The sequence below is a fragment of the Manacus vitellinus genome, unplaced genomic scaffold (genome assembly GCF_001715985.3).
Source record: "Manacus vitellinus isolate BGI_N305 unplaced genomic scaffold, ASM171598v3 scaffold_6_pilon, whole genome shotgun sequence".
Taxonomy (NCBI): domain Eukaryota; kingdom Metazoa; phylum Chordata; class Aves; order Passeriformes; family Pipridae; genus Manacus; species Manacus vitellinus.
Genome location: NW_021940750.1, coordinates 22,242,911 through 22,261,588, shown reverse-complemented (window position 1 = coordinate 22,261,588; position 18,678 = coordinate 22,242,911). Strand labels below are relative to the sequence as shown.

At 37.9% G+C, this 18,678-nt stretch overlaps 1 protein-coding gene across 27 annotated transcripts in view; it reads right to left on the bottom strand.

The window, feature by feature from the left end:
- NRXN3 (neurexin 3) overlaps positions 1-18,678 on the bottom strand; it is a 935,277-nt gene that overhangs the window by 111,284 nt on the left and 805,315 nt on the right. For 20 of the 27 annotated variants that reach the window (XM_018082450.2, XM_018082461.3, XM_018082453.2 and 17 more), the window contains one exon: positions 3,018-3,107. The exons of the other annotated variants lie outside the window; for them this stretch is intronic. In XM_018082450.2, coding sequence (XP_017937939.1) covers positions 3,018-3,107 — 90 coding nt within the window. The remainder of the gene's footprint in view (positions 1-3,017; positions 3,108-18,678) is intronic. 27 annotated transcript variants of the gene reach the window in all.

The following is an 18,678-nucleotide window of genomic DNA, read 5'->3' as shown; positions in this document are numbered from 1 at the left end:
GTAGCACTAGAGAAAAGGGTCTGATCTTGCAAATCCTAATTCACACTAATAGTTCTTGCTTCAAAAGTGCAGCCACTTACATCAATGAGACTTTACAGGTAAGAGAGATTTGAATAATTAAGAACTTCTGGGATCAGTCCTTTTGATGAGATGCTTCTGGGTCTTTATTAGCACATCCAGTTGCAGAACAGGTAACATCTGTGCCTTAGCAGACACCAGGTATTCTGCTAAGGAAATCTGCTGGATTTATGACTACTCAAGTTGAACAATCTAAGACTAATACTTCTTTTTATATTCACATACATAATCTCAGTGAAGTTAATAGCATTTAATATTTTGCTCATTACTCATACAATTCAAGACTGTAAACCTAGGCTCCTCTTAAAAATATTTTAAACTAATTTATAAAATTTAAAAGCCCCCCAAAGCCAGTAATGATGCCACTTCAGAAAGATGTTGTGTTATCCAAGAATGAACTATTTCATTATTATGAATAACATAGCAGTGGTACCAATTGTCAATTAAAAAGTGTTTCATCTTACCTCACCTGAGCCAAGAGTTCATATGGGCAAGACAGCTATTTTATACGCTGCCTCTCTGATGAATCTACTCCTCCATCCATCAGTCCATCTTGCTCCATTTTGATAGCAAGCTACTCTTTTACTCATCATCTTTATAAAGTCTTCTGATAGAAGGTTTCCATGTTACTTTAATTGTTAGATGGATGACCAGATGGATGAGCAGGTTGGTGAACAGCTACATAAATCACTCATTCTTATAATTTTTTAATTTGAGTGGTACCTTAGTTGCTGAAAAAGTCTACGTACTTTGGAACGCAGGAACAAAACTATATTATCTCAGCTGTTACACTACACAATACCATTCCCTCACACTAAGTGGGAAGACAATTTCCTTTCACTTTAGTAAAAACATGGCTCTACCCTTCTAGCCTAAAAACATCCAGTGCTTTGAGAATGTCTGAACAGTCAAACACTGCCTCTTTTAGATCCTAGTGCATGTGTGATTGTCTTTTAACAAAGCATCAATATCCACAAAAGGTAGACTTCAGTTCAAAACTTCAGGATGGCTTACAAATGGAAGTGTCTTGGCATGCTTTTAAGCTCAAACTTGGAGAAGCAGTGACATAAAATAAAAGATTTGGTAGAAAACCAAAAAGGAAAAAAAAAATCAAAGCAAACTCAAAACCAAACGAAAAGAAAACAAAGGTGAGTTTCTCAAGCACATGAATTGCATCAAGGAATTAGACATGCATCTATTTTAACAAAATTAAGGCAATCATTGTCTTTAGTGTTAAAGGGACTTTAGCAATTCAGATTTACTAAAATTATTCTCTTTTTAGTGCTAAACTTTATTTATCTATTTTAGTTTGATCTTGTAAATTAACAGGGCAACCCACTGAGACTCAATAAGCATTTTCTGTTTATTGCTACCTTAAAATTTATTTAAAAATTAGCTGAATTAACTGTTCATAAAAAACTGGTGGTAAAAAACTATTTCTTTTTTGGTTATACAAATATTTTTGCCTTATTTTCAAAATACTTTAGCTTTAGATATAAACATTACACCATTGTAGACCAAACCTGAAAAGTGAGCAACACTTTCAGCTTTTGTTGAAGTCAACAGGAACTGAGTGTGCATAACACTTTGCAGGATCAGGCCCTTCACATAAAAATATTTTGAGTGTATTTAGCCACATCCTCTCTGACCTTAATTCATACTGGATAAACAAATTTGTTAATTCAGCTGAGGTTAGAAATTTGAAACAGAAAATAAATTATATTTTTCCAGTCCTACAAAAGATTGGTTTTCCTTCTTGGAAGATGTGTTAAGAACCATAGTCTAAATCAGCACAGAAAATGCAAGATCTGAGTTCAAAGGTCACCCCCTTCTATTAGCACTCTTTTCATTAAAAGGAAACAAGAGAAGATTGTGTTCTGCTTTTTCTAGATTTCAAGGCAAGGAGTTAGTTACAATGATTTTTTTTTAATGCCACATTTAGTAAAGAGGTAGAAGAGCTTCCTGACTTAAACTCCACTGTATTACCAAGAGCCTAGTCCAAACCGTACCAAAATCAGTAAGTTATTCTGTTACCTTCAACAGGCTTTGAAATGAGCTCTACATCTAAGACTTTTTTTCCCCTCCAAATTCCTGACAAGAAAACATTGTTGTTCTGACACAAGCCTCACTTCAACAGGTCATGGACTGTGTGCAGAACTTTCATTCAAACCCTCTGGATTTATTCATGTTAACAAGTCTTTTGCTGAACTAGGCCAATTACTCCAGGCAAACCCACAGAATTAAGTAGCACTGCCTGAGAATATGTTAGGGAAAAATTTGACCCATAACTTAGACAAATGCATCATTTGAGGGTTCAAACTGTACTCCAGACAGAACAATCATCTTTCTCTGTCTCCCTAACTGTAATTTAAATGAAAATATTAAAAAATGGGGGTTTTTACAACATTTTTTAAAATTGTTTAATTATCTTAATATGATTAGGAAATACATAGCCATAGTGGCTAATCAGACTCATGAGAAAAAAAGGAACTTAAAGGAAGTGGTTTAACAAGTACATTTGAAAAATCTCTTAACAAAACTTCGATAATAAATATATAAATGTATCTTAAAACCAAATCAAAGTAGGAAAATCATGCAGTGGTTAAATTGCCATAATACATGTTGTTGTTCTTCATTCTTCTTCATTTGTTTGTTGTTTTTTTTTTTTGAAAATGTCTCCTGAATTTTCGCTTGTTTTTTTTGTCATTACTATTTTAGCAAGCTTAGACTTTCGTCCCTTTAACTGCATTTTAATAGCAATGTATTATAGCATGATTTATCAACATATGGCAGGTGGAAGCTGACACAAATTATAATGAAAATTAAAACAGTCATTTATGCAGCAGGCGATTATCATTTAAGAAACATTTATTTGCAGGCTTTAAAAATGAGAGTTTAGAATCAAATGAGTTTAAAATGAAAGTTTTAATGACTGTTACCTTTTTCCTGCAGCCACTCCTCTACAGGCCGGTTATATTTGAAGGGGATTTTCTGTTTTACCATTTGGAACCGTTCACTATCAGTGTTGCCTTTAAAGTTTAAAAAACAGCTTAAAAACAATCTGAAAAGTCAATGAAATAGTTAAAACATCCTAGATTTTTTTGGTTTTTTTATGACCTTATTTAGCTACAAATAAATAAGTGCGCATGTATGTACACATATTTGAAAAGAGAGAGATTTATCTTTAGTAAAGTGGAGAATAGTTATGCATCCAATCGCCTGAGGTTCTGGAAGGTCGAAGAAATTAAATCCCATGAAAAAGATATCTCAGATTCTCCTCAGAGTGTTTGTTTATCCAAATTGGTTAGAAGGCATGTGTAATTTGTCTGTGATGTGAGACCTTGAGTGAACTCAGTGCCACGAGCTAAAACATTTTGATCAGGCTCTAGATCCGATTGCATAAGGATATGGCACAAAATGTCAGTCACGGAAACACACAGTTAGTAGAAACCTTCTCGCACTAGTAGAAGACACATGTTAGGACCACAAACCCAGTAAACAGGAAAAAAGAAAGGAAGAAAATAGAGGAAATTGATGCTGAAAAAACATAGTAGAATTAGTTTTAAAAAACCCCTAAGAATGGGAAGACAGACAGGAAAAAAGGGAAGTAAAATTTAAAAAGAGGAAGAGCTGCTAATTAAGGATATGTGAAGACTTGTGTTCAGTTACCAAAGACTTGGGCCTGTTGCCAGAATAAAGCAGAAGCTTAAAAACTAATTTTAATAAAAGCAGAAATAATTAGCCAAGATGTAAATTCTGGCAAGTGCAGTTCCATTGTTCCATGTTGATGGATAATAGAATTATCCAGTAAAGTGTGTTTAGGAGAAAAGCTCTTATTACTTGTACAGAGAGGATAAGGATTCACACAAAGCCTCTGTCCAAATTCCCTGGCTATTAGAAAATTGTGCAGGTCAGATGGGTTGGGACAACCTCTAGTAGAAAGCAGCAGCTCAGTTTGATGATGTTAGGAGTGACAGTGAACAAGTGCCATCATTCTGCTTTTTCATTTTCTTCAGCTACAGTCCCTTTCTGAGTCATTCTGGTTTTTGCTTTAATTATTATTTTTACAAAAACTTTTCAGTCGGATAGGCATAAAAAGAGTGCATCTTTTACAAGCATCATTATAATACTGTAGAAAAAGGAGTAAGCCCCCAGCTTACAGAAGGAATGCTACCATGAACAGAAGTTCAGTGATCAGTTGTGCTCCAATACGTGTTTCAAATAAACAGGAGACCAAGAGTCAGCAACTGCTCTGCACAATTTGCAATACTGCCTTTAAAGTCCCACATATAAATAACTAATGTGGCTTCATATATATATTTGACTTTCTGAAACAGATGCTGTAATCTTTTTTTAATGTAGACAGACCAATAAAGACAACTCCATTCTGCAAGGAATATTCCTAGTAAATCTCATGTGTTCAATAATCCTTACTGCATCACTGTTGCTCAGAAATGCTGCCAGTCTGCATGAAGCACCTGCTGACTACAGCCATGCTCTCCAGCAGTATCTTGTTACTGCTTTCTGAAACAGGTGAGAGGCATTATAGCAACCCACCAGCTACAATCCCAAAAGGATTCACATGAATCAACCTAAGCTTAATCATCATCTATATCTCTGTAAGATCAGCGGTAAAGAAAACAGCAATTCAGATTTGGGTTAGTATCTCCAACTATAAAGATGAACATTTAGGAGCCTTGCTGCTTATTTGGGGCAATCAGTAAAACAAAGCAAAAACATTTAAGAATAGCTTTACTGGCTCAATTCGTTATTACTTTCCTGGAAAGTCATCTACTTTTTACTGTTCTTGTAACAGATTAATTGCAGGAAACTGCTGTTCCCCATCATAGAAATATCTAATTAAGCACCAGCTGACACACACTAATGTTCCGATTTCTCTGTTGCACCTCAGATGCCTGCCATATACAATTGGTTACTTGGATAAACTTGAAGGAAAAGATAAAATATTGAAAATGCTCTCTATCAGTAGTTTATAAAATCATTTTAAATAATGTACTGTGGTGGCTTGGGGTCACTCACAGACATTAAGTTACCTTAAGTACATTCCCAGCTCTCATAATTCATATCAGCACCAACAAAAAGTCAGTTCTGTACTTCTATGAATACAGATTCCTAAACAGAAAATTTGAATCATATTCAGTGCAGGGTCCAAGAAAAAAATTGATAAAGAGCAGTTGAGGTAATATAAACAACAAAATCAAACAAAAAACCCTACCTAAAGCTAAAGAGACAGTAATATTAACAAAACAATGATATTTTATCTGTTTATTCATAATACGCTGATGACTAATTTGAGGTCATGCAGATCAGTTGTTTTTCCACTTTCTTAACCTAAAGGACATCTTCCTTTCCTGCAAGTTCTCCCATCATTTAAGCCTAGGGGAAGTTTTTACTCACTGGACAAGGAAGCAGACCCTCTGGTTTGGGGAGAACAGAAACAAAATTAAGTCAAGCTCACTACAAAACCTATTTCTTTTTTAAGATCAGTTAACAAGGCACTCAGTTTATCCACAAGACCTTTTCTCAACACACTTATCCATGCTCACCAAACCAGCTAAGTCTCGTAAATGCAATCATAAACAATCTGCATCTCCTTTAGGATATTTTTGTTCTGTTGCAGTGTGTCTAATAAGAAAGGAGTACTAGGTCCTGAAAGATACTCAGGAGGCATTTCAATGGCCCTTAAAGACCTAAATTTCTCTGTCAACCTAGACTTGAACACTTACAGAGAGGCTACTACTACATCTATATTGTATGTGATAGAGAAAGATAATTTCAGTAGAAATGGAGGTTATTCCCCACTTTATAGAGTGGACTGAGTTAGGACTACTGGTTAGATGAGTGCATTGATATAATATTGATGGGTAAGCACATTTTCCATAGTCCCCAAAAAATTCTATAACACTATTTCCTAGCAACAAAAAACTCCACTGGCTTCATTTGGTATGTACATAAGTAACCTTTTACTGGAGGCAATGAGATCTTTTTCAGAATAAAGGAAGTTCAAAGGAACCCCAGAGTAAGCCAGCATGGAGTGCTTCTTTCTCGATGTGGAAGGCTGACTGTAGAAGGGAAAAAATGTAGAGGACTGAAATTTCTCAGAAGTAGGGCATTTGACAAGAATAGACCAACAAAATCAAGGTAAAAAACGAAGTGGGACAATCAAAGAAGACATGACAATGAAAAATGGATTTCTTATAATATAACTCTAGACCTTCAAGAAAGACAGAAACGACAACTATTCCCCACCACATCTTTAAAAACTGGTTTTTTTTTTTTAAATCAGGTTTAATTTAATTTTATTATTCTTATTATTATGCAGATATATTCAGTAAGATTAAAATATATATAAAAATCATACCTTTAAAAGCTATGAAAAATTGAAGGGCGTTAGAAAATTCAAATAGGTTTAAATTGCAACATTAGTTTCTGATCTATTTGTTTTGTTTTTAAATTTTATTTCAGACATAAGTAAGAATGATTTATAAAACATGTGCATGAGAATGTGTTCAGTCATATACCCAGTTACCACAGTGAGTTAAAGAACAATTTTTTCATTGTTAATTGCTGAGGATAGCCATTAAATATAACCGCTATAACAATACAATTACTAAATTAATACTGACTTTTAAAAAATAAACACAGCATTTGATATGAGAGTTCAAAAACGAAATATCATGGTTTGCAACACAAACTAATATAAGTTCAACATGAAGTAAGCCAATTGGACCTCTGATAACCAAGACATGATGTTATTAAGGGGCGTTCTTGTCCATCTTCACGCACAGAAATTTTCAGTAACAATCCTTTTGTGACCTCGATGCAACTCCTTTCTAGAGCTGAATGATGCACATATTCAAACAACCCCTTCACATAACTAATGTAGATCCCTTCTTTTTTCTCTTCGAGTCCAGCTCTGATTCAAGGTTGTACTTCAGAATAGAATACACAGGATAGAGTAATTTAAATTTATCTTAGAAAATACTCTTACTCCCATAATTCTTCTGCATTCAGAATCAATGTGGGTCTCAAAGGTCTGCAGGATATAATTTTTTAGAGTTAAATTGTGTTGATTAGTTTTGCTACTTGTGATTTACTAAATATTTTTCCTCCCATAGGTTCTAGCTGCTTAAGAATAATATTCAAGAATAAGATTCAAGTACCAACAGGAACCGCTTATTCAAAATAAGTTTCCTCCTTTTTCCTTCAACTGCATAATAAATCAATATGACTTAGGATCTGCTCAACAACTTAGCTTCTTCTGAAGAACCATACCCCATAAATGCATTCTTTCTCCTATTTTTGTTTCTTTTTCATGTAAAAATTCTACAGCAAAGCCAAATGGGAAGACTAGGATTTAAAAACATCTTTTGTCTTATTCAGGACTTACATTCACAATTAATAGAAATTCTGCTGCATGTCGTAAGTTTTCCAACAAACTGATAAGCAACCAGGCTCTTATGACCTCCAAGGTTTTAATGGTAACATTTTGAAATCTTCTGGATTCTCGAATCCTGATTAACCTGAATATTCAAAATATTTCAAATACTACAGACATTCCTGAGGACTAAATACTTTGGAGAGGAATATGGCACAAGAATTCTATTTTTTTTTTTGGATGTTCCCTCTTTCCCCCAAGAAAACCTGGCATCTCAATTATAAAAATCAGAATCTATTTGCTAAATGTGATCAGTTGCCAGTCTTCTGTCTTTTTTCTGAAGCCCTCCGTACCCCTGCTCCACAGACTATACAGATAAATAGATCAGATTCACTTTGAACTTTAGCTTTTGATAATCTTCAATTTAGACCAAACTAAAATGGGAAAAAAAAATCAAAATAATTTGCTTCTGCTAATTGCTGCTAGCAGTTCTCACAGGAAATACTTTTGATACAGTGCAACAGTCCAGGGGGAGACAGTTTAAATTTGCTCATGGGCAAAAGAGAATTTTCTTTCAAAACCCTTCAGTGCTGGATGATGTTTTGCTATACTGCTCATGGTTTCTTTAAGAAAACAAACAACCTTTATTGCATTAAGCTTATTTCTAAACTAAAATGGATTCTTAAGTCAAAGAAAGTAAAAGAGCAACTGAAGCTCTGAAAGATGTTGCTTCTTGGCCTAGATACAAATCATGATGATTTACTTTTTCTTGAGTGTGAAAGAGAAAATCTAAAAGGTTCCAGCAAATTTCACTGGGCAGAAAGAAAGTACTCACTTTCACGTGGAATATTAATCCAGCCTAATAAAAGTCTGTGAAGATGCTAGAAAGAATACCACAGAAAACACTCGTCTGCCCTAAATTACTGTCAAAGGCTGTTCTATGAAGAGACACCACAGCAGCAACATTTTCTTCATTGCTTCTAAGTCTCTAAAAAGAATGAAACATTTTATCTAATGAGCAGTTATTAGATGAAAGGTGCTACAGTGATGCTAATGATTTTAAAAAACATCTTGATATCAGTGTTAAAGGTTTAAAATGATTCTATCTTTTTTCACATATTGTAGGTGGAATTTCAGTAGGAGAAGGGCTTGTAAACAGTGTTTGGTAGCTCAGTTCACTCAGCAGCCTTTAAAGCCAGATCCCCTTGAGTTTCTATGGATGCCCATAGTTTCACTCAGATTGATATACACTTAATTGACATCATGGGAGAGAAGCAGTTTGCTACAGCATGCAAAGTTTACCTTTGAAGGCTAAATCCTCTACTGACATAAACTGGTTCAGTTGAATTCAGCCCCAAAACTCCTACAGCTGATGCTTGTGTGCCCTGGAAAAAAAAACTTGCATGCATCCTGTATAAGCTATCATTTTCCCCTAATATCTAATAAAGGGCACAAAAGTTTCTGAAGTGTGTTTGTGATTGGCACATACTGAACCTCTTTAACCACTTCTGTTTTCAGGCAGCTGTGCTTAAAAATTACAGTATACTGAATTGCCTCATTTTCACATACCATTAAGTACATATTTTATTTTAAATCTACAAAGTACAACTACCACTTGTTCATATTTTGTATTCGACCAGAAAATTGAGACAAGTCTATTAATAAAGGACTAGAGTATATTAGTAGGACTAGAACCTTATTCCATAAATCATAAAGGAATAAAAACACTACAACCATGTTTTAGCATCAGGTCTGTTTATATATAGCTGTTTATTTTGCTGTGTTACTGTAAGACCATATTGTGGTTTATGTTATGTAACATAAGGAATGGTTGCATTAAAATCAAAACACATTAAAAATCTCCACTTACAGTGGCTTTTAGAAAACACTTGAAAATAGTCCAAATCTGAAACACACATGTGGCTCATACAGAAATGAAACAGGATGGCCATGAAGCTAACAGAAATAACTATGAGGCAGGTGATCTGGAATCTTTCTAACTACCACAAACTGTCTGTCCCTTTACAAATTCTTGCAAACCTTCAATTTTGCCTTGTGTAACAAGGGGTGCTATAGAAGATTAACTCAAACTTGGGATTTTACTTCATTTGATGGGATTCAAGAATAGACATTGTTCAGTTTTGCTTCAGTTCTTGTATATTATATTTTTCCTCTGTCTTCACTGTGCAATGAAGTTGCATCTTTTGCTGTTGAATTCTCATTTTATTTATTGTCCTCATTTTCCCCTTAGTCCTGGATGCCCTTGAATTTATCTTCAATTCCCTCTCATCATATTGTTTGCTGGAAGCAACACCTTTCCTTCCGTTCATCTCACTGTGGATTGGAGTTAAAAGCTGACCTTCACACTGCAACTCTCCTCAGCTCACTGCCCTAATGACAAGAGACAACAAGGTCTTGGTAACATAAGTACTAAAAATAAGAGAGAGAATTAGCAAGCAAGGCTACAACAGCAAAAGCTGCTCAGGCAACTGGAGTTCTTTCCAAGTTTCTAGAGCCTCAACCAAAAACTTTACACTGCTGCCACTCTATTTTATCTGATCTTTTTTAGCCTAAAAAACTTGGGGCCCTAATTCAAAGCAAAGCACCATTCAGTCCAAAATCATCGGGCAATTCATAGGCAAACTAGGAGACAGGAATTTAAATGTCTGTCCAGAAGTTATAGGCAACATGGGCTACCACAACATTAGTAAGACTAAGGAAGACTTGGAGAAGTCATCTAATTCACTGCTGTACCCCAGGACAAGATCAGTAACATTTCGACCTCCCTTTAATTAGTCTTTCAATCCTGTTTTGGATACAAGAAAATGAGTGCCTTACCCTCGATAATTCTAACACAGAAGCACTATAGAATCACAGAATCAACCAGGTTGGAAAACACCTCTGAGATCATCGAGTCCAACTCATGACTCAACACCACCCTGTCAACTAGACTATGGCACTAAGTGCCACATCCAGTCTCTTCTTAAATACCTCCAGGGATAGTGACTCCAGCTCCTCCCTGTCCAGCCCATTCCAATGTCTGATCACTCTCTCTGCAAAGAATTTCTTTCTAATGTCTAACCTAAATCTCCCCTGGCACAGCTTAAGACTGTGCTCTCTTGTCCTACTGCTGGTTGCCTGGGAGAAGAGACTGACCTCAGCCTCACTCCAATCTCCTCTCAGGTAGTTGTAGAGAGTGATGAGGTCTCCCCTGAGCCTCCTCTTCTCCAGGCTGAACAACCCCAGCTCCCTCAGCCACTCCTCAGAGGGTCTGTGCTCCAGTCCCTTCACCAGCCTTGTTGCCCTTCTTTGAACGCTCTCCAGCACCTCAATATCCTTCCTGAACTGAGGGGCCCAGAACTGGACACAGTACTCAAAGTGCGGCCTCTCCAGCACTGAGTACAGGGGAAGAATCACTTCCCTGGACCTGTTGGCCACACTGTTCCTGATCCAGGCCAGGATGCCATTGGCCTTCTTGGCCACCTGGGCACACTGCTGGCTCATGTTCAGCTTCCTGTTGATTAGAAAACCCAGGTCCCTCTCCGCCTAGTTGCCCTCCAGCCACTCCGTCCCCAGCCTGTAGTGCTGTAGGGCGTTGTTGTGGTCAAAGTGCAGGACCCTGAACTTGGTCTTGTTAAACATCATACCATTGGATTCAGCCCATTTATCCAGCCTGTTCAGGTCCCTCTGCAGAGCCCTCCTGCCTTCCAGCTGATCGACACTCGCCACCAACTTGCTGTCATCTGCAAATCTGCTGATGATGGACTCGATTCCCTCATCCAGATCATCAATAAACATATTAAACAGGACTGGGCCCAACACTGATCCCTGGGGGACACCACCAGTGACCAGCCACCAAGTGGATGCAGCACCGTTCACCACCACTCTCTGGGCCTGGCCCTCCAGCCAGTTCCTAACCCAGCACAGAGTGCCCCTGTCCAAGCCGTGGGCTGCCAGCTTTGTCAGGAGTATAATTAGAGGGCCAAAATTAGCTCAGGGAGTTTCCTGCTACTATCCCTCAACCCAGCCCCAGGAAGGCAGCAGACTTTCCTATGGGATGGGTCCAGTCAGCATATAGGACCATCAGTTCCCCTCAGAAGGGAATCGGCGACTACAACTACTCTTCTTTCTTTCTTAATAGCTGCGGTTATTGTGTTACGCCTAATAGATGGGGTGTAACCAGGAGACACTCCAGATAGATCTTTTTCCTGAGTGTCATTTGCCTGACTCTCTGGGTCCAGGGCCTCATATCTGTTCTTTAAGGGCACCTGGGGGGGTGATGAGGGTTGGGAGGGGATTCTTTTACCTCTCTGACCAGGGACCTGTTTTCGTTTTCCCCCATCTACTTGGTCTGTTCCATTGCTTGATGGCAGGAGGGGCAGGGCTGCTGTGACTCCTGCTGAACTTCTTGTGGGGGGGGGAAAGGGTGTGACTCCACCAGTCTATTTCCCTTTCACTTTCCCTAATACTCCTTAGCCTCTCTGCTTCTTCCTTAAGCTCTACCACTAAACAGAACAAATAATTCACCTGATTGCACTGTATGCAGGTGTCTTTCACAAAACAAAAGAAAACTCAGACTAGTGAAGTGGAAGAAGGTTAATCAAACTTTTTCAAGTATGCAGAAGAAAAAAAAAGTAGTGCAAAAAATGTGTGTCAAGTCTTATTTTTTATGTGCAGATTATATGAATCATTTCAGCCCTATAGAGGCTGAGGCCATGGGCATGAAATAAAAGCAGTCTGCTTTAGTTCTCATTTGAGCTATATTGGAAAACTGTATTAGTGTACAGTATAGAGAAAGCAGTTAATAGTTAAACCTTTGTGAAAATATGAAAGAATTTGGGTGTCTAGGTTACTAGATGGCTGAGATGTTTTGTAAGGAATGTGTAAATAATTGGGTTTTTTCACTGACCAGATCCAAATTAAGCACCATATCAGGTAGCCAAGGCTAAAGTGACTATTAAAAAACAACTAAAACTACATATTGATCTTTCCATTTTAAACAAGAACAAATTTCATTCTGCAGAAGGAAATATCAAACAGAGATCAGAATAAAATCCACTGCTACTGTCCCCACATCCTACTTCTTTGATTCCCTTGTGAAAGGTCATGATGTGATTTATATAGCCCAGTGGGAACAAGAATCAATAACCAAATGCCAAAAGCACTTCATTTGTATTGACACTTTAAATTCTATTAATTCCCATTTATCTAGAGGTTGCTTATCTGTTTTCTGTATTATGCAAAAACAGGACAGAGATACACTGAATCTAGATTACATATTCTGGGCTAGGCATTGGAGCTACAAGAGGGCAACTATTTTGCTTCCAGGAGCAATGTGAGACTGAAAACAGTATAACTGCCTTTGCATTGCATGGTCTAAGGTAAGAAAATGTGTGGCTTTATACCTGCTCCATGAAGAGTCAGTGGCTCACTATCACACCCTTGCAAAAGAGCACTGAGGTAGACAGCTAGCTTAGGTCTGACACAGTCAGCATGGCTGTATGATCAGAAAGAGCACTGATTCCTGCAGAACCACTTGGGGCTCAGTGTTCCGTGCTCCCCATTCAAGAAGGGCTCCTCTTTATGTTTATCAGGCATTACACTAAAACTAAGACTCCTTGTTGGAAGGTGCCAACAGGAACTCCAGTATCTACGTGGGAATTGGATCAGTTTCAGCAGGACTTGCAGTCTCTCCCCTAGTGCTGGCAGTGATGGAGCTGGGTTGGCTCCACTAGAAACCTTCAGATGTTTCTGGATCTCATTTCCCTGTGCATGTACTATCAGAGAGATAATATGGGGAGTTGAATATACAAGTAGAGCAGGTACACTCCTTTCCCATGAATACAGTGCTGACCATAGGGAAGCTGCTCAGTAAGTGACAAAGATACAAATTCATTGGCCCAGAAAGATTTTCATACTCAGTGAATTGTAGAATATTTGCCATTTAAGCCCTCCAAGATAAGGTCAATCGGTGCTTTATCTCCAGTTTACTAATTGGAAAACTGAGCCACAGAGTGATAAAAACGTTACCCAAGACCACAGGGAAGGGCATCTCTAAAGCCAAGGCTGGGATTTGGGAACTTCTGGCTCCAAGCTCTATGACTGGCCCCTTCCATTTCTGACCATCCTTTCATACAGTTGCTCTGTTTCAGTCCACAGCATTGAAATCTAATGATTTTGTGCTTTCCAGTGCCTTCGGTGAGCAGGGAGAAGGCTGATGTGGATATGTGAGCCCCTTCTGTCACTGCATGTCACCATATCAACCTGGGATTACAGCTGGCACTATTCTTTCTGCAGGCATTGTGATCAGAAAAGCACAAAGTTGTTGTTCAAGCCTCTGATCCCTCAGGCCAGTTGTTTGTTTGCTCATTCTTACTGTGCACACGTGTGGATGGAAGAAAGACAGGGACAGAGGGAGAGTCAGAGAGAGAAGAAAGAAAATATATTATAAACAACTCTGTTTGACCAGGGAACTGAAACAGAACTATCCTAGGAGAGAAATGTAAATATATTGATGTCTGGGATCTCACTGCACTACACTGTCTAGCAGGATTCTGTTTAGTCTCCATATTTCTCTGCACTACATTATACAGCTACATTTTACGTACCATCAAATGACTGGGTCAGTACTAATTGGTTGGATGGGGCTCTGAGCAATGTAGTCTAGTGGAAGATGTCCCTGCCCATGGCAGGGGGGTTGGAGCTAGATGATCTTTAAGGTCCCTCCCAACCCAAGCCATTACGATCTTAGACCAGCAAAGGAGAAATGTATCAGAAATCTTTGGTGATAATGCTTATGTTTGGTACTTGGACACTCATACAATCATGGACTAGTGGACACAAACAGACGAGAACAGTTCATAATATCTGAGGATTCAGACAGCTAGGATACACATGCTTATGAGTAGCTGTATATTTTGGCACGGAATTGTTAGCAAGACCAAGCTACCAGGATATACCTATATCTCTCAGTATGTAATCACTATTAATGGAAAATGGCATAGTGATGATTTTAGAAAGAAATGTTCTGGATGTCAAAGAAATACAAGGAAAAAACAACATGGCTGCAATCTGTTTTGCACCATTGTATCTCAGGGGCTGGGACTCAAAGGCTTGTTGTAGTATAAGAATGCAATGCCAGTATTTAGGGAGTTCCCTCGGCCCAGGGGTCTTACATCAGATACCACAAGGGTGAGAACAACTAGGCAGAAAGATGCATCAGTGCCTTGTGGACGCTATATCTTGGCATACTTTAAGTGATCATTCTGACATAGAGCAAGCCTACGATTGAGGAATCTTAAACTCATTTCTTCATGAGTTATAGTATATGCCATACTACCATTGTAAAAGGTTAATAGAACTTTGCATAAGCATTCACTTTGTGTTGCAAGAATTTATCTTAAAAAGAATCCTAGTCCATAGGACTAAGCTAAGAGAAAAGAATTGATATTTGAGAATCAAGGTCAGATCATAAATGGAAAAAGAATAATAGAAATGGAGAAAAATTACAGATGCCACTAAACTGCCTAGGTTTTGTTTTGTCATCCTTTAAACTTGGCTGAGCAACGTGGTCACAATACAGCAGAGTAGCTTCTATGAAATTCCAGCTGGAGAAGAAGTGGGAGTATTTCCACATAATCATGTCTCTGTGGATAAATTAATGAGGGGAAAAAAGGAAACATTTGCTTTCCAACTGAGTAATATAAATGTAATGACTGTAGACATGATATAAACACACAGCTTATGTGACCTCATATTTCAGATCACAAACTAAGCATAATAATAGGGCAATTTCTTAGGAATGACATCGTTTGTGGCATATTTTTGTTGTTGCCAAGGTGGGTTACTGTAATTCTCTGGAGCATCAGACACTTGGTTGCTCTTAGGCTCAAGAAGCTTGATTAGATGAACAAACAGACTGGGAGAACAGAAAAGAAAAGATCTCAAATCCAGGACAATTGGACAGAAGTGTCATTTTGACCACTAAAGCAAATTTTCTTCTGATGTATTTGGTAATCACCTGTAGATTTGACATATTGGACATCCAGTCTGATTCAGGCAGATGTAAGAATATTGCTACACTAATTCAACTAATAGCATGCAGCAATATAATATATATATATCTGTTCTTTTGGACAGCACTGACAAAAAGTTTTCCTCAAATGGTCAGCACTTTCTGGTGGTATTTTCTTTATCCAGGGTATAAACAAGATAAGGTATTTAGGCTAAATTAAAACTAGTATTGCCTCTGTGGCATGTATTTACATGTTAGAACAACCTTTTACGTGACTGTTACTAAGCAGTAAAAAAGACTGCCACAGTAGAATGCTTCTTATTTCTTCTCCACTCTTTCACACATCTCAAGGACTATCTATGGGACCCTGGGTGGAAATTAGATGATCATGGCTACCTGCATGAAGATATTATTCTGTGTGTATCCTTCCTTAGGTAAACTCCTTCTTTCATTCCTACTGCTGTTAAATTATACTGTCCTGTTTGTTTTGCTTGGTTACCTTACAGGTCTTCATAAAAACCCATGCATTTCCTTCTTTCTTAATGCCAAGCTGACAGAAATTCCAGTTTGACAGACTGCCACTCACATGGGCTTGAGGTACTTGCTGAAGGTAAGCCTACAGCTCACTCAGACTGAATGCAGTGTGTCACAAGAGCCTGGATCAGTTTTGAGAAACAAAACTGCAATAGGAGCAATGTGTACTGGAAGACACAATATAACCACTTTTTTTTTTTTGTTTTCTGTCTTTCCTTTTCTCTGTCTTCAAAGACAGAATTTGGAAGACAAAGAAGCTCTACAGCATTTCCATGAAATTCTTTGAGAATGGGGCAAATTGGAAATGAACCACAGCTTCATTGTGTAGGAAAGCAAAACATGAAGTACACAGAAGTTAAACTCTGAGCATCATGGCAACATTTATGTAACTTTTATATAATGCCAGATCCAATCTCATCATCCAGTATGACATACATGCATTAATATGGGTGTTCTTGCACAAATTCCACAGTAGGTTTGTTTGCTTGTGACTTAATGTGTGTACGTTTACGTCAGTGGATATAGGGGACCAAACCTTGAGTGTTCATATCATGTAGCCATATTTATCAGTTTTTCAACCTTATAAATATATTATAAATATATTATAAATGTTATGGCCCTGCAGTGACAAGCTACAATCAACTCTTGATTTCATCAACTTGTCATGCTTTAATCATCCCTCTTGGCAGATCTTTCAACATATGTCACAGTACTGCCTTCAAAATGTGCTTCTCCAATTCTGTTTTATTAACCCTGTCTTTTTATATGTTTTAGGCTCATTATGAAATGCAGTAAATCTGTCAAAGGCACTTCATATGCTGTCTCCAATTCATGCTGATAGGAACCATCTGAGAGCTCATTTAAGTCCTACAAAATGAGAACAATATGAAAAGTCAAAACCCAAAAAAACGTGTATGACAAGAAGCCTGGGGATCACATTCAGCCCAGAGGTCTAATCAAAATTCAGTGCTCTTCTTCCTTACTCATTACCCACTCACAAGGGCATTTGGATAGGAAAATATTAAGACCGCAGTGGGATCTGGCAGTACCACGACAAAATCCCTTCAGCTTGCAGATCAAGCAATGTGTCTCATTAATGACTCCAAATAGTCCAGCACAGGATCCATGTGCCTATTCATGGAGACAACCAGAGTCAGCCAAACTTCTTATTGTTACCTTGGTTTCAGAAGTAAGTTTTCAGAAGTGAGGAGATGATAACTGCCTTGAGTCTGAGGGAAGTAAGGGATTGATAAAGGGCATAAGAAGGCAAAAAAACAGATTTTTTGAGGGGGGGTGAGGGGTGGAAAGAAGAGGGAATGAGATATCAAAATCACTCTGCAAGAGAGAGAGCAAATTTGTGGGGGAGGAGCCAGGCTCTACAAAGTACAGAGAACTAGTGATTTTCTCTAATAAGTCTCAGTTACCAAACATTTGGAAATCAGTGCAGTAGTACGATATTAGCTGTGCAGGGGTAATGTGCAGGGGTAAGTACAAACTTAGAAAGGAAGAACTTGTTGCAATGGCTCAGACATCCTAGGTAGTTCTACTTTTAAGTTTGCCTTGTTAATGTCCAATCAGCATTAGACTTTGTATCACTGAGATCAAGAGAACTAATAATCAGAATATTACATATTATTTAAAATGTCAGTGCACATTTCGGCTGAATAAAGGATAGCCTTCTCTTAATTTCCCCACTGATGCTGCTATTAGATCATCTAAACTTATATTCTCCTTCTTGTCTAGTGCATTATAAATTAAATAAAGTAAAGTTGGGAGAGGTAATATCCCATTGATAATGGTTAAAAAATACAGACAAGCTTTAAGAAACACAAGACCTTAAAATATTTCACAGGGAGAAAACTAAAGTGTCACTGATGAAAAAAAAATCAAGAAGAACTTATACATCAAGAACCGAGGCTGCTTTTTTCAAGTGTATTGGACTGACTCATGAAGACAATTCATCTTCAGTAATTCTGCCTTGGGTATAATTGAAGACTCTAGAGGCATCACACACTATTTGTCCATAATTAAGGCACTCGTATTTCCTAGAAGATTAGTGTTAACTCTGTTTCATAAACAGAAGGGTTAAGTTCCCTCATTTGGTTGGTCAGCAGGTAGCAAAACACAGATCAGAGAGAAGCTGGCTCAGTCCCCTGCTTCACTCTTGGGAAATCTACTGTCTTCCCATATCCAGCAGAAAGCCAGTGAGATGAACCTAAGCCAGCATGCACAAAGAACCTGGATGTAACCTTGTGAGACCCTCTGCTTCAAGGACAAGATGCGGATAATATATAAAAATCATCAGTCATGATGTGGGAGCTGTATGCTTTACATCAAACAAATCCCTGCTAAATTTTGTCTTTAACAACTACAACAACCACTGCATTATCTGAGGAAATTCTTCATCATAACAAGCCCTTGTGTGTTTTGTGTAATTCCTTTACAAATAACCTTGAGCCTTCTGTATGTCCTCTTAATATCTCAGGAGAGGATCTCACTTTCTCCTCCTCTCTTCCTCTCCTGCTTGTCTCCCCCTCCCCCCCCCTCCAATTATCTCTTGCTGTCTTCTGGGTGGTTATGTTTAATCTCAGGATTAGGCAGAAGCCTGCAGTTTACCTTGAACAGCTTATCAGCTTCCAAGAGACATTTACAG